Below are 15,986 nucleotides of genomic sequence, written 5' to 3' on the forward strand. Positions count from 1 at the left end.
CGTGCTATGTCACCTGTCTCTTGAATTACTCCACTCGAGTATCTCCATTAATTTATAGCCTAACACTTGTAAAGGGCCTTCCACAGCAGCACTCGAAAGAAACAAAGATGTGAAGAAATGGAGTGTCTTTCCTACCCAGTTTCCCTCAGAAGTAATATTGCTCATAGCAGCTTTCAGCCACTCAGTCAAGATAAATGAAGCAAACAAGCTGATCTTGTGAAAAAAGTGTCCAATCTTACCCTGCTCTCCAGCAAGTCACCAGACCACAACATGCTTTCATACATATTTGCTTCTGGCTAAATGTGAGGCAGAGTAAGATCCGTAGGTCTCTGCAGCTGGGATCTGAAGGCAGTGGGGCTGAACACAACTACCTCTGCCTTTGCCCAAGGTTTTACAAAGCTAGCAGTCTACCAAAGGACTGGTTTGGACTGCAGAGGAGACTTGTTGTGAGGGGCTCTGTCACCTTAGGTTGCCAAAACAACACTTTTGAGGACTGAATTGATGCCAACAGGTTGTTTCTGACCTCTAAGCTGAGCTGGTCAGACCTGGTGGAGAGGCAGATAGTGGGGGAAAGAAATTACCTAGAATTTTGTAACATTTCCTGAATTCCTTCTGCAAAGCAGTTCTTAGAATGTTTAGTTCCTACATTTGCACCTGTGGAGAGACAGCCCTTTGCTCTTCCTTGCAAAAAGCATGTAGTACGATCATAGCAATGCTACATTTACCCAGCATCTGGCTTTGAAACTGGGTCAGGACAGCTCTATTCCAAATGCACAGGAATTTAAAATACTCTCACCTGTCCTTAAAGAACCTTCGAAAACCAAATGCCACCAACTTCAGAACTGCCTCGAACACAAAAACTATGGTGAACACGTAGTTGCAGTACTTCAGGGCTTCATCCAGGGACTGAAAAGAGAGACACCAGTTAGACAAGACCAAGCTATCCTCTCCTAGACCCCCTGCGGAGGTACTGGCAGGCACAGGGGTGGCATAGGCACAGAGCTGCAGGAAGCAAAGTCATAAAAGCTTGCAGAGATCAGTTACAAAACTGCATTAAATCACACAGCAAAACTCAAACAAAGGATTAGACACTGATGCAAACAAAAATTCGTAAGCACTAACACTGGTTGTGCTAATTCTGTCAAGGGCTATCAAACCTCCAATTTCAGTGCATGAACTGTTTGGTCTGGGTCAGAAAGAAAATTTTACCTCTTCCCCATCTAATAAGGTTTACTTCTTCTGAACTGCCTAGCCTTGGATAGAATAGAAGCCTTGATGCATCATCTCTTTATTTCAGCACGGCAACCTTTAGGACAATGGCTTTGTTTAAAATGCTCAAAAAAAAAAATAATGTTGGAGATGGATTAAGTCTTGCCTTCTTGAAAAATGTTACATCTCTAGAGTCGGACAAAGTATGTCCATATTTGGTGCAATGTTCACGCTCTCCATAGAGCTGCTCTCGGAAGTCAGGAATCCGCAGTGTTTATACTTGAAGATGATGAGTGTTTATAATGGATTTCATTGGAACCATAGGCCAACAATAGCAAAAGAATCTTGCTGCGATCTTAAAATAGATAGTTGCAGAGTGAAACAGCTCCTTGGTTGGGTAGGGATTCGGGGAGAGGAGGGAGGGAAGCGGAATTTAGTTAAATCTAGTATAGGTCTCTTACAATAAGAAAATGACAACAATGAACATCAAAACAGACACAACTGGAAATAAAATGCTATCGAGGAGAGTGCAAAGCAATGTCTGCTTTGTTAACGGGGGAAGCCTCAGGCCACAGGAAAGCTCTCCTCGTCACATTTGTGTGATGACTGTGCTTTGCTGACCCCAGATATGTGGGATGACCATGCACTGATTTTTTGGGAACAAGAGCTGAAAGTTTTTAGATGTTGGCATTCCTCAATTCACTACTATCTCTATTTTTGTTCCAGTGCCTAAAATAAATAGAATCATAGCATCATTTAGGTTGGAAAAGACCTTTAAGATCATTGAGTCCAACTGTTAACCCAGCACTGCCAAGTCCACCACCAAACCACGTCCCTAAGTGCCAACATCTACATGCCTTTTAAATACCTCCAGGGATGGTGACTCAACTACTTCTCTGGGCAGCCTCTTCCAATGCTTGACCACCCTTTCAGTGAAGAAATTTTTTCTGATATCCAGTCTAAAATGGCACTTAAAAGAATGTGGGACAATTTATTATTTCATCTGAAACACACTGCCTGAGCCTGAATTCTTGTATCATTTGTGATGGTTTGCATTCAGATTTACAACACTGCATTTTACACGAACATAAACCAATTATAAGTAAGACCTAATCTGGATAAATAACATTTATGTGCAAAAGAAAGGCTGTTATGCAAAGGAATTATGGAGCAGAACAGCACACGGTCAGCTGGTGTAAAACACACACGTTACCCTGTGGCTTGGTGCTGCTCTGGCTTTGCTTCCAGGAGGCATTTGCAGGTTACCTGGCAGACCATGCAATACTAGAAAAATAAACGCCAAGTCTAGAGCTCCATGAATGATAATGTGATAGAAGATTAATATATGTGGCAAATGGACAGGCTATATGATTTATGCCAAAGATTTTCTTGGGAAGGAATGATTTTATGATACATAAAGAAGGGTTGTACCTAACAGCTGATTTATTCTAAATTCACTGAGGAAAAGGAATGTTGCTCTGCATGCATTAACTTCATGCTTATATCTGTTAGTGGAATATGCTAAAACTCTGGACTGTTTTACAGTTTGAGGGTGAGTCACATCTGGTATTAGGAGAGGAAATATTCGGACTGGTCTTTTTCTAGTAAAAGCTTAGTTCACTCTCTCTTAGCCTTATTCTCTGGGTTTTTTAAGGAACAGCAGGGAAATTGAGGTTTTGGCTGAGGCAAGGGGCTCCCGGATGGTAGAGCTGCCCTAGAGTCAGATGCTGAGGGTGGAGCCTGTCGAGGCTTTCAAACAACAGGGACTGGTCCCAAGGAAGCAGAGCTGGCTGCAGACCCCGCTGCTCAGTGGTATCCCAAGGGAACAGGTCCCCTGCCCTGGGTTTCACAGCTGACACGTTGCAGGGTGGCTCTTACCTTTGGCTGGTTGTAGTGCTCCATCGACATAGTGATGACATTGACCCCAATGATGAATGTGATGAAGAGGTCGAGGTAGTGGCTGGTGCAGAGGGTATGAATGTATTTCCGCGCTGGGGAATAGTCAGCGTAGTAAGGCCTGCGTTGGGCTTCTGCAGAAAAAGAGAAGGAAAGGCAGTGCAATGAGTGCAGCAGGGCAGCCAGCGCGACGTGGCCTGCGAGTCATGTCTCACACACACCTGGCTGGATGCAGGGCACAGCCCGCAGGAGAACTGATTCAAGCAAGCCCTACGAGATGGCCAAGTGATTCTACCTAGCAGCAAGGCCTTCAAGAACCGCAGTGGGGTCATCAGGCTGAGCCAAACCTCTTGTCCCTGCAGAAGGGACCTCCACAGCTTTGACAGCCAGGTCCTTTTTTCTTCCAAGCGCTCTCTGTCCTTACTGCTCTGTCTCAGGCTAGAGGACAAGCTCTTCACATGACTTGTCACAAACCAGAAAAGGTGAGAAGCAGGATGGAAATGAGACCCAAAGCCAAGAGAAAGTCTTCAAACCCAGCAAAGCTTCAACTGCAGTTTAGAGGAAAGGCTTATGACAGGTCTCGTCAGTCTGGACTCTGATATGCATGTCTAATCCTGCTGATGTCAGGCATGTTCCATGTAAGAGATGAACACAACTTGAGCTCAGCCTCTGCGACAGAAGGCTTTTGGTGTATTTTAAAGGCCTAAAGGAAACAGCAATGCCTGTGGCACAGTAGGGCACATGCGTGAGGGTTAGTAGCACACAGGAGAGCATCAACAGCAATGGAGCGGGGTGCTTAGCATTTGTCTCTACAACAACTATCAGCACAAGCTCCTCTGGAAATATAACACCATGGGCATAGTTGCATCTAAAAACACACTCAGACTATGACTTTTATATACATACAAGAATTTTATATCCCTGCCTCTGGTCATGACTCCTTTCTCCTTGAAATGGGGAGATTTCTGCACATGGACCAAGCTCCTGGGGCTGTTCCAAGAAGAGTGTTTGGACACTGTGACCAAGCTGTATTCACTGCGTGCGCCTCTCTTAAATTAGACTGTGACCACAAGATGGCTGTGGGCACTCAGATGGAGTCAAATTCTTTTCAAACTTAAGAAATGTAAATATTCAAAGAGTGTACTTAAGGCCAAAGTCAGCATTACTGTAGATTTTGCAACTGGAAGAGACATGTTAGGTTCATACTAAGTCAGAGCAGGAGTGCTCTTAACAGAAAGGGTTTTTTTTTGCAAATGTTTCAGCAACTTGAGCTTTAAGTATATGAGGAGCTAGGAAAAAGGAGTTGCTTCACCTTAAAAATAAGGAGGGAAGTAAGTTCAAAAGTACTCAGTGCCCCCCTGAAATGTGTCTTCCACTCCTCTCATCTTGCTAATATCTTTCAGATGGAGTGACTCTTGAAAAGTGGGCTTTTTTTTTTTTTTGGTAGTGTAACTGATGCCAGATTAGAGTCCAAAACCCTAAAATAAATTGGATAAAGGGAAACTGAATCTGTTGCTCTCTTTCAACTACTATTTTTTCTGGTAGTTAAAAGTGGAGTGGAGGTATTTGGAAAACATTTCCTTCTGACCAGGGTCACCTAGACTTATTTTTTCTGCTAATGGGTGTGGAAAAACAAGATGAAAGCAAACACAATTGTTTTTGAATGTTTTTCTGTTGCTTTCATGTGCTTTAGTCCTACCAGTCATTTTGGACTGGCGGGACTGTCTTGGCTACCGAGCTCAGATAATCTTCCGATGTGTCTAAAAACCAGTAATAAAAACACTGCAGTATGATATTTACTTAAGCCTGCACAATGTGCTTTCATGTGTTCTCCAGATTATGACATACTTTTTTTTTCATTTTTTTTTTTAAATGTCTTCTTGGAAACACAATAAACCAGCTTGTTGGGAGGTCCAAGAATACCCTGAATAGTCAAGCATTATATTAAGGGACTACTTATTAGTGACTAATGGTTGATCAATGGATCTTAGAAGAACATTAGCAGTGATGGGCAGTGCGTGAATACACTGCCTAGCAGCACATAAGGAAAACAGGCTGTAGGTGACTGCAAATGCTTTCTAACCTGTCCAAATGCAGTCAATGATTAATTATTCAGCCTAAGATCAGGCTTTTATTATGTTTATAAAGTACTTATATACTTTTAAAGCATAATCACAAGAAGACATTTTCCACTGTAAAGCTGCTGAACAGAAAACCTTCCAGGCTGCCTGTCAGCAACACAGCTCTCTTTTTATATGGGCTGGATATAGAAATATAAGAGGGAACCACCTAGCCATAAAGGTGGGCCTGTTTTATTGTGTGAAAGCATCTCAGTGGTCTGTGTCTGTATACTCTGCCAGTGCTCAGAGCTGGCTATGCCTGGTAAACTGGGTGCTCGGGAAAGTTGGGACAGGTTTAACTTGACCTGGGATGCGGGAGCTCTAGGACTGCCTTACTCATTTAGGATACACTACCCCCCTGAAGCCAGGTTAACAGATGAAAAAGAAATTTCCACTGGGGACACACATACAAGGACAGTCTGGGATAAAGTTGACAACGCTTTGAAACACATGCAACAACACTGTCATGCTCAGTGCAGTAACCCATGCAATGTCCATTAGAGGAGATACTGCTCATGCGAGGCCAATGGTAGTGAGCAGGGGTGTGCAGGGAGGACAGGCCAGCTTCTGCTCTCGGCGATGCTGGTCTTGGGTCAGGACAATCCCATCAAGACAGAGGGGTTGCAGCAGGGTGAAAGCAGTGAGAGATCAGCCACACAGCTTCACTGCAGCTCTGACCCACTCTGAGCAGGAGGGAGGCTGTGGTTCATTGCCTCAAGGCCCCCAGCTCTGCTGGATCACTGTTCATCCCTGGTCCCTTTAGGAACAGGAGTTTTACTTCAGTCAACAGCACAGCAAGTGGCTCTGGCCTCCTCTCAGTTCAGATACATATTTTTACCTCTTAGTGAGACTATACTATGTTATTCTCCCCAGTCTGGGTAAAAGCGTTCACTGCACACACCTACTGCTACAGCCTGCTCAACGAGAGACGTGGGGTCTGCAGGAGAACAGTGGACCATGGGGATGTGGGCACAGCAAACAGGGGAGATCTAATGCATCATTAATTACAGTAGCCAAAATGCAACCTGTACCTGGTTTCTCCAGGGAAATGTTTTTTGGGATGAGACTCCAACCAACTAGCAGACTTATATCAAACACAGACAAGTATCCCTTCATCTGCAGCTGATGGTTTGAGTTGGTGGAAATGCAGGAGGGAAAGGAGAAACCATCAAACACATGCAGAAGGAAAACCACAGATCTTTCTCGCCCCCACTTCTACATGTTGGCTAATGTTTGAATCTCATCTCTCTGCAGAGTATTTAAACTTCTTTGCTTGTGATTCTGCTGACATGAAAATTAATGAAGCACTGTCTTCTAGCTTAAAAGCATTTAGGTTGGCATTACAATTGTTAGCTACAGCTCCTCCATTATTCTCCTCTGCATGAAACATTAGAAAGCCCTAATGGGTTTATATGCATGCTTGGCACAGAGAAGCTCTATACCTGCAGCTGCCTGGAAAAATAAGCAAGACGGTTTGATAATTCCCTAGTTGGAAATACTAAACACTCAGATGTGCAATGCCCAAAACGTTAGTTACAGCTCGAATGTTTCTGCTGGATACAGAGATAGCTGTGGCATTGAGAGGGTGGACTAATTTAAATACAACCGTGTGCTGCCCACAATTGCTCACCCCTGGAGAGAAAGGCTTAGACTCAGTGCTTTGAAAGGCATCTCTGCTGGGTCTTAAAACAAAACTGGCCTCTTCCTTCTACAATGCTCAGATACTCAGCTCTGTGTTGAGAAATGCCTCAGAGAAACATGGCAGTGGCCACGTTCATCTCATACAGAGTGGAAATCAGGAAAAAGCATTTCCTTCTCCAAGTTCTCCGTTTTTGGGGTCTTCCCAGGGACAACTGACTTGCTGATACTCTGAAAGACACCCTCTGCTCCCCAGCTAGGGCCTCCCCCCAGCTATGTCTGGCATTTCCAACTCTTTCTTCGTTGCCTGCACTGCTTTCGGCTCCCAGTGTCACCCAGACCCTGCTTGCAGCCTTGGAAGCCCAGAGCACTGCCTGCGTTTGACCAAACATTGTGCTCTGCCCAGCGAGCCAGGGCTGCTGGCTTCACAGCAGAGACAAACCCGTTGGATTTGGCCCCATATCCTGAATACAGAGGAGACCAAGCCTATCCATGTGGTTTTAATCAAAAACTTTAATGTGGGGAGGCTGGTTTTGGTCTATGTCTTCTGAGAACCTCATTAAAAGGTTAGGAGCTGCAGGATTATTAAATTACACTACACTTATTAACACAGTAGATACAGTGGATGGAGGTAGTGACTGCGTCAGAAAAATATTCTCATGTATCTTGAACTTGTACCTTCACGCGAAAAAGTACGCTGTGCAGTTCTGCCTTTGAAACCACAACAAATGCATTTCTATGGTGTGCTAACCCCTTGCCATCTTTTCTCACGTGAGCAGAGTTAACTGGCGAACCCAGCACCTTCTTTCAGTGCTGGCCCTGGCCTCAGCTGCGTTGATTGCAGCCCAGTCATGACGGCTGGACCCTGTGGCTGACATGCTGGGTCCATAAGCTCTGTTGCCGGAGCCTCGAGTGATGTTTGTCACAGGAGCAGAGAGTCAAGGCACACTGACAAGGGGCACGGGGTTTTACCCTGTCCCAATTCTTTTGTGGAAGTGGCTCTCAGATGGGAGACAAGAAACTTTTTGGAAAGGTCTGAGGTGGTGCCTGACAGCAGAGATGTGGGCTGAGAGGGACCTTCCTGCCAGGCTCCTGAAAGGCCTAAAAAGTACCCCAAAACAGACAACAGATGATTCCCCATCCCTCCTGCATGGGGTCTGATGAAGGAGCTGTGTCCTGCTGCAGGACTGGCCCCTCCACGGAGCGATCCCTCTGCCAGGGTCAGAGCTCTGCACACAGGGTCCAAATACTGGACCCAGCCTCCAGAACACAGGATTTGTACCCAGGGCCTGCTGGGATGGCCCCCACTGATAAACAGAGGTCTAACCCATTTCCAGGCCTGAGCCCAAGCCCCCTATGGCTTAATGGTGCGTTTCTGTGTGTGTAGGGACCTACAGATGCCCAAAGACCCCAATACACAGAAACACACAAAGAGGAAATCACAGACAGGACACAGGGCACAAAGACAAGATGCCAGGCAGACAGGGCGAGTCCAGATGAATCGGTGTTGCTCAGACAGTACATCTGCTAGCTGTGCTGGATTTTGCTCTTGTTAACACCCCTAATTCTTCCTCCCTTATGGTGTCTTCAGGCCAAATGCCAGAAATGGCAACTGAAGTAAAAGCAAGGCTCTCTGCTAGGCTTCCTAAGGTAGGCTCCTTGCTACTCCACAGAATTACTGGTCTCCTGTACCCATCCTACCCCATGGCAAGTGGCCTCTTGCCCACTCCTCCATACGGGTAAGACGCACGGTGCTGGGGCACACGGGAAGCTGGCCAGCCTGCCGTCACTGTGCAGCATCCCCCACCTACACGTGCACACAGACATCCCCCCACAGAGACTCTGCCACACATGGCACCAACCACATCTCACATCTTTCTGAGTCTGCCACATTTTTTCACCAAATCTGTCATCTTGTAAATTATGCAAGAGGTGAAAACGTCTCCCATTTAAATTAAAAATAGCCATTAAAATATAAAAAGTAATGTGTATCAGATATTTGATTTCACCTTGTTAACAACTCAAATTTGGATGCCAAGCTGAGCTGTCCATGTGGAACAGAGGCGGGTAGAAGACCTCAGAGCCAGGCAATCTGAGGTAACCACCTGGAAGCCCAGCACATGGCCAAACGTTTAGCCTCTCAGTTGTTATATCGGACTTGATCACCTTCTAGAAAGCTGTGTTCCTCCCTGCGTGCTCTCAGTCAAATGTTACAACCCACATCTGTGCAATGCCTGGGTCTGCGGTCTGAAATATCTCCTTGACTCTATCCTTTGAGGTAGCTGGATAAAGGAGGGGCAAACAGTCTCCATCACTTTGACAGGGACTGGCTCTTTTTGGTGTCTAAGCAGTGAGCCATAGACGAGCGTGTAATAAGGTTTGCTTACTAATCAGGAACAGCACTGGGATAGCACTGGCTGTGGTTAAGCTAGCCCTCCTCGCCTGTGCCCCAGTCTATTTTCTCTAAGGATGCTGAATGTTCTTTGCAAATATGCTTTTGTGTGTGTGGTGTGTGTGCACGTGCATGTGTGCACATTGGGATAGAAATAGTGGACAAGCAGGAGGACACTTAGGAGCTTGAAACTGATTTCTTATCGTGCTGGAAACGGTGCCTTCAGGACCTCCACTTCTAATCCTAGCTGCAATCTCAAACTCAAAAACCAAAACGTGAAAAAAGAAATGAAATTGCATTTGAACTCTTCTAAATTTCTGCAGAGATCTGTTTGAAGCTGGCTAGTTTGATCTAGATTTTCTTTTAACCCAGCTACTTAACTGACAGCTAGCTAAAATGAAATGGGCTTGGCCTTCACTGTGGAGACCATGGTGCAGACATTTAGTGCTGAGGTCTCCCATGGCTCTAATAAAGAGGAGCACAAGAGCAGGAGAGGAACTCTGAGGGATACAGCTGCCGGCCTTCTGACTCATATGTGGACGGATGGAGGAAACTGTCTGGGGTTTGTACTAGCAAAGCCTCTGACTGCTACATCTTTAGAGCCAGGCAAAAGGCTATTTGATCTAACTGCAGTTTTCCCACCTGTAAACGTATACCTATGGCTTGATGTGGGGGAGACACTAGCCATTTGTCACAACAAGATATTGGGTCTTACACAGGGCAGCACAAGGCTAGGCAAAGAGCCACAGGACTGCTGCAGCAAGCAGGGCAAGAAGAAGCTCTCAAGCCTTATCCCTGACTAAGCTCATCTCTGATCACAGTGGCCAAGCCATGTTCCCTCATTTACCTCTAAAAATGCTTGCCAGCATCTAAGGCAGGCTATCCTTGTTCATTAAAACTGGCTGGGAAGTCAGCATGGCTGGTTTCCTGGCAGTTTCTCTGGAAATACCCGCCAGATGCTATAGGCAGCTTGTTCCTAATGGAGCCTGCCAAGGGGCGGTGGGGATGAGAATTAATACATGAGAACTCCTGGGAAGGTTTGGGTCAAGAAGCAGCACAAGCTCAGGTGTTTTTCTGCTCTGGTCTGACAGTCTCTACTAAGTCCACTAAGAAGCACATTTTGGCTAAAGTCCTCCTGTTGCACCCTAACAGCCCTGCATCTGCCCAGTATCTCCATGTAGACTGTTTGCAAGGACAAACCCAGTTCCAGCACATTGCTCAGCAATAAAGGGCTCCCCCAGCGTGTGACGGGGCAAGCATCTCTTGTAATGGACATCTTCCTGAGAAGAATTTTCTGGACAGCCCCATCTTGGGGCTCCATTCCTCTCCCCAGGGCTGTCAGTTTGTTCATACCCTCATGCAGCATGTTTGTGGCATGCGGGGCCATGCGCTAGGACTCTAAAAAGCATCACAATTATTGTGTCTAAGAAAAGAATTAATAAATCAAACCACCACCATCATCAGATGCAAGCAGCCCCTTAAGTCAGAGGGCAACCCTTGGGACTGGCCTTCACGCACACAGTAAGCATTGCAGCTGTTTACTCACTGCATCCCTCAGGCACACCGCAAGCTCCCGCTCGGTGCTTGGGTCACCTTTGCCTTGCAGAGTGTGATAGAGGACTCTGCTTGGAGGAGGATTTTTCTCCCCAGCCAAGTAAACAGGTAATGCTTCACATCAGGCTTGTAGAGGACAATTCCAGGGTGGTGGCTACCCAAGACTTAAGGTGCCGCCGAAGAGGTAATGAAGCAAAACAACCTCTTGAATCCCATGGAAAAAAAACCAAAGGAAAATGAAACTCTTGCTTTGGGAGCAGGCAGGGCTCAGAAAGATTTTGGTTTGTAACGCAGTCTACCGACCAGACAGGTATATCTCCTTACTCCTGCGCTTTTTCTCCAAGCGTCTCAGCCGCTTCTCCTCCCGACGTCGGGCCTCCTCTGCCTCCTGGTGCTGTCGGCACTTATGAAAGTTCTCCACCACCACACCCACAAACATGTTGAGCACGAAGAAGCTGACGATGAGCAGGAAGGAGATGAAGTAGAGAAGCATCCAAGGGTTATGGTTCTGGATGGGCTGGTGACGTGGGGAATTAAAAAACAAGAGAGACGAGACATAGGCAAGATGTGTATAAGTCAAGATGTTGGGCACTCTGTAGCAACAAGACAGCACAGTACCCTTTTGTGGGGAGGAGGAGAGGACTGGGAGGAGTTAAAAGGTTTTTCCCAAAACAGTTTCCTCTCATTCACTTTCTCACCGACTAAAATTTTACTTTTGTTGTAAAACCTGTCCTAGCCTCTGCAAGTTGGCTTACAGGATTTAATAATTTTGGCATTTATTTCATACAGCTTAAGATAAGTCTCAGTGGATGTGCATCATCACACCTGCAAGATCATTTTAGTTAAAGGTAGGGTCCAGATTACTTTTTTTGAGATGTGGGCTCATGGTTAATGTTTCTCAGTTGTAACAAGATCTTCAGAAGCAAGGGAAAATTAAGTACAAAGTAAGTACAAAGTTAAGCTACCTTACTGTAGCTCTGATGGCGTACTTAGTCATCTAAGACTCTTGACTTTGCTTTGCAAATGCTACATAACACACAAACTTAACAATGTCTCTTTCACAACATTCCTGGTTGTTTCCCACATTGTGGAAGTTTGCTCTTATTCATCATACCTTTCACGAAGCCGCGGTGCTATGGCACGTGCGGTCCTCCTCAAGTAACATCATTCTAATTAAAAATTCCATCAGTGCTTGTTTGTATACTACAGGGCACAGCCACTGTAAAAGCTACTCAGTGGAGAATGGAAGACCTGGGCAGCCCAATGGGCAGGCAAGACCTCAGGACAGTCCTATAGTGCTGCTTCTTCCTGGGACGTGAAAAACACGTCACCCAGGCACGAGACTTCTGAGAGCAACAGGTCTGGACTCTGCAGTACATTTACCTGTTGGTCAATACCCACAGCATCCAAACCATCGTACATGATGTTCACCCAGCCATCTTTGGAGGAAAGGACAAACAAGGACATGAGGGCCTGTAAGAAAACAGACGAACAAACAAACAAACAGAAAAGATTGGCCTTGCATTTTAGTCCCCAGAAAAGAAACTAACAACAGACACTTCTCAGCAAAACCAGCCCACAACTCATAACACATCAACTGGCCTGGAGCTGGTGGAGAATTACAACTTGTTGTGGCTCGCTTTTACCTGTTTCCATATCTAGCTTAAAAGTGAGCAAACTACAGTCATTAATGCTCCTTTTCCCTCGCATATAAGCTGACTTTTCCTCAGACACAGCAGGGTTTCTGGTCACCAAAGCATGATTAAAAATCAATATCGCAGGCTGGCCCAATGGTATGGGGTTTTAAAAAGCAGTAATATATCCCTGCTCCTACTGTGGGCTGTCTCGCTTTTCAGCCAATATAAATTATCTTATTTTTTTTCATTTGAAAACATAACAGCTAGATGTCAAGAGACTAAAGTGGCAGCTGAGGTCCACACATGAGGGACAGTATGCTGAAGCAGTGGCTTTAAGACAACACTCCTATAAACAAGGAATTGTATAACCCTAGGAAATCTGGCTGCAAGAGCTCAAGAGGTGACCTGATCCATTTTTACCCAGCTAGGGTTGCTTCTGATAGATGAGTGCCTGTGTCATTCTTGAAAACTTCCTGTGGTGGAAGTTCCACACCCTGCTTAAGGAATACATTTTAAGTGCTCATCCATTAAAAAGTGGTACAGAAAATCCCTGCAAATGAGGACTTTACCTGTCCCAGATTGTCAAAATTGTACTTCCGCCGAACCCATTTGTAGCGTGCGTTAGTGCAGTCAGTCTTTGTAGTGATGTTTTTTACATCAGGACCATCACAGTAGTAGAACTTGCCTTTAAAAAGCTGTATTTGAGAAGCAAAAAAAAAAAAAAAAAGTAGTAGTTTTGAAAAGTCTGTCCCAGGATCTATTTTTCTTTCCCCTAGTAGAGTTCTTTGCCAATTTCAAATTCATTTCCTTTCCTTCCAGCTTAAATACCTATGTTAACAGACGTGGCAGGAAGACACCTCTTGTGGAACATTAGGCCCTGAGACATTGTTGTGTATTGCCTCAGACAGAAGGTGATCTTGGAGGCCAGTCCTGCCTTGTTGGGAAGATGACAACGTCCCTTCCAAGGAAAAGATATTATATATATTGTAGCACACTATGCTGGGAAGGATCTTGGGAATCTGTCTTTTCCTTCCCCTACCTTCAGGCAGGATTAGCTGGTGCTGTGTTGTTCATCAGGGAGGACTGCTCTTCTAATCCCGAGAACCTTCCAATGAGCAGATGCCAAGCCCATCCCAGAGCATTTCTTCTAGGCCCTGTCTCTTATTTCCTAACACCTAACTGAAATCTTGCTTTGGAGAGATTTAAACTCATTACTTCCACCTTAACCCCAGATGGCAAAGAAAACAACTTCTCTTTTGCAGCAGTCACTTACAGATGGCCACGGTGGAGGAAATACTCTACCTGGACCCCTAAAATCCCAAAGATAATGAAGAAAGCGCAGCAGATGAGAACAATATTCCCAATAGGCCTCAAGGAGGAGATCAAGGTTTCCACCACCAGTTTCAGACCTGGGGCTCTACTGATGACTCTGGAAAAAAATGGCAAAATGATAAAGCTTTTAATTTTTATGCATGCCCTGTTATTGTATGGTTGCTTCTCCTCCTCTGCTTGGGCTGCAGTAGAGCTAACACAACCCTCCTCTACCTGCAGGCAGAATTCAGAGACAATTAGTGACTTATTTGGACAACCAGAACATTCACGGTCACATTAGATGAAAATAAAAAAGTGTAAGACACCCTGTCAGCAGGGTGTTGGGAAACTGCTTACTAGTAACAGTGAGGAGGGAATACTCTCTATGAGCAGAATATCACAGAGGTGCCTGCTGCAGGGCTATTTGTACCTTACTCAAGAGAGCTAATCACCTCTGAGGTCTCTCTGGTCCAAGCAGAGGGGCACACACCAGGCAGGAGCCTGCTTCCTAACGCAACATGTGTGAACAGCTTCACGGTGGTACTACAGAGTGTGTCTTGTCTTCTTTCTACAGGCATAAGTGCTCACCTGCCCTACTGGCCTGGGCCCCATCATAACTTTTCAAAGTAGTTTCAATTTGTTCCCTAATTAGTTCCTGAACTGACTCTTAACTAACAGGAACATGTGATCAACAGCTCCACAGCCAAAGGGTCACCCATTAAAGAGCAGCTTGCTTGCCTGCTGCGAGGCAATGAGAGGCCAGGCATGCTCTGAGCACGGCCTGAAGCATGTTTTGGGTATTACGGAGAACAAGTGTTTTGCTTTCCTGTATGAGTGCCTGGAGAATGGCTCTCCCATGGGTGTCTAAAAAATGTGTTTGCACACATAAATGTAACTAGCTGAAGCAAGCTTTCCTGGGAAGGTGGGTGTTTTGACTGAAGAACATAAAAGTTTTTTTTTCAGGAGGGCCTGCAGAGGGGAGAGGGTATGAGTCCTTGCAGGTGGCATCAGCTTGCACAGTTAATGATGCTTTCATGCCTGTCAGACAGAAAAGAGGAGAGTGGTGCACTGCAGGGACAAAGCATTTCAAATAGGGTCTTGTTTGGCAGCAAATGATGTGGCAGTCTGAACTGCACCTACAAAGTGTTAGGAATGGTCCCTGGAGTAATCCCAGAAGAGGCTGTGATAAGTGGAGCTGTCGTGAGAGGTGATGAATTCCTCTCTATTAATAGGATCTGGCCTAGTTATTCTCCAAGACCAATTTCCTTTTTTCCTTTTACATTTACTTACGAACTGCCCGTGCCCTGATTCCTGTTCCTAGTTATGTGTGCTAAGTGCCCCAAAAGCCAGGCCAAGGCTTGTCCCGGGTGACCCAGAGTGGCTCCTGGTGAGGCAGCACTGCAAGGAGACCCTGAAGCCACCAGCAGAACAGAGCGTGGGAGCAAGAGAAACGACAGAAACACTTGCAAAGTTACCTGTCACTAAGGAAATACACAGCAGCAAATAGCTGTTGCTGTTGTGGTCATGGGCCTTAACATGATTGCCTCTTCTTATTACTCTCACAAGCAAGTAGCTTTTAATCAGAAAGCCTACAGGTCTCTAGAGGTGCCTATCTTATTTCCCCTGAAATGTCACGAAAAAAAGGCTTGTGTTTCTTGCCAAGCAGGATGGAAATAGAATAGGAGCTGCAAGTTGGTAAAAATCCCCCAAGCATTAACACCCTTTGTTATTGCATAATTGTAAAAAAAATACTAATTCTCTTTATTCCTTTTCTGAAATACTGAAAGCATCTCACCTTCCTCTGGCTAGCTAAATTGTTCTGCGGTAATGTTAGATATGCAGGCACGGGAGAGCAGGTATAGATGCTGGAGCTTATCAAATTCATGTCAGCACCTGTTCAATCACAAATTCTCTCCCAGCCAACACGACCTCTTTGCTTGGGAATGACTGTGAGGTTGTGCAGTTTAACAAGGAGCCAGACTGATTTGTAAAACAGTGATAAAAATGCAGTGTGGAGGAGGCATTCACTGCACTAACTGCCTGAGTATGACAACACCTCTCACTCCAAACTCCATCCGCTCTTTTCCATGCTGGAGAAGATGAATTACATTACAACTCATTTCACTGTTTTCAAACAGTTTCACTAGTTAAGAGGTCCCCAAAGATGCTTCTACCCATACTGTGTTTCAGCTTTTTGTGTTACTAAGCAAGACCTTGACAGATCATGTG

The 15,986-nt window shown here is 45.4% G+C and overlaps 1 protein-coding gene across 1 annotated transcript in view; it reads right to left on the reverse strand.

Annotated features, from left to right (window-relative positions):
* CACNA1H (calcium voltage-gated channel subunit alpha1 H) overlaps positions 1-15,986 on the reverse strand; it is a 254,734-nt gene that overhangs the window by 25,510 nt on the left and 213,238 nt on the right. Inside the window, exons 22-27 of the mRNA XM_040592883.1 lie at positions 13,749-13,875; positions 13,016-13,141; positions 12,193-12,282; positions 11,134-11,326; positions 3,088-3,239; positions 797-906 (exon numbers count right to left, since the gene is read on the reverse strand). Of these exons, the coding sequence (XP_040448817.1) occupies positions 797-906; positions 3,088-3,239; positions 11,134-11,326; positions 12,193-12,282; positions 13,016-13,141; positions 13,749-13,875 (798 nt within the window). The remainder of the gene's footprint in view (positions 1-796; positions 907-3,087; positions 3,240-11,133; positions 11,327-12,192; positions 12,283-13,015; positions 13,142-13,748; positions 13,876-15,986) is intronic.

The sequence above is a fragment of the Falco naumanni genome, chromosome 4 (genome assembly GCF_017639655.2).
Source record: "Falco naumanni isolate bFalNau1 chromosome 4, bFalNau1.pat, whole genome shotgun sequence".
NCBI classification, from domain to species: domain Eukaryota; kingdom Metazoa; phylum Chordata; class Aves; order Falconiformes; family Falconidae; genus Falco; species Falco naumanni.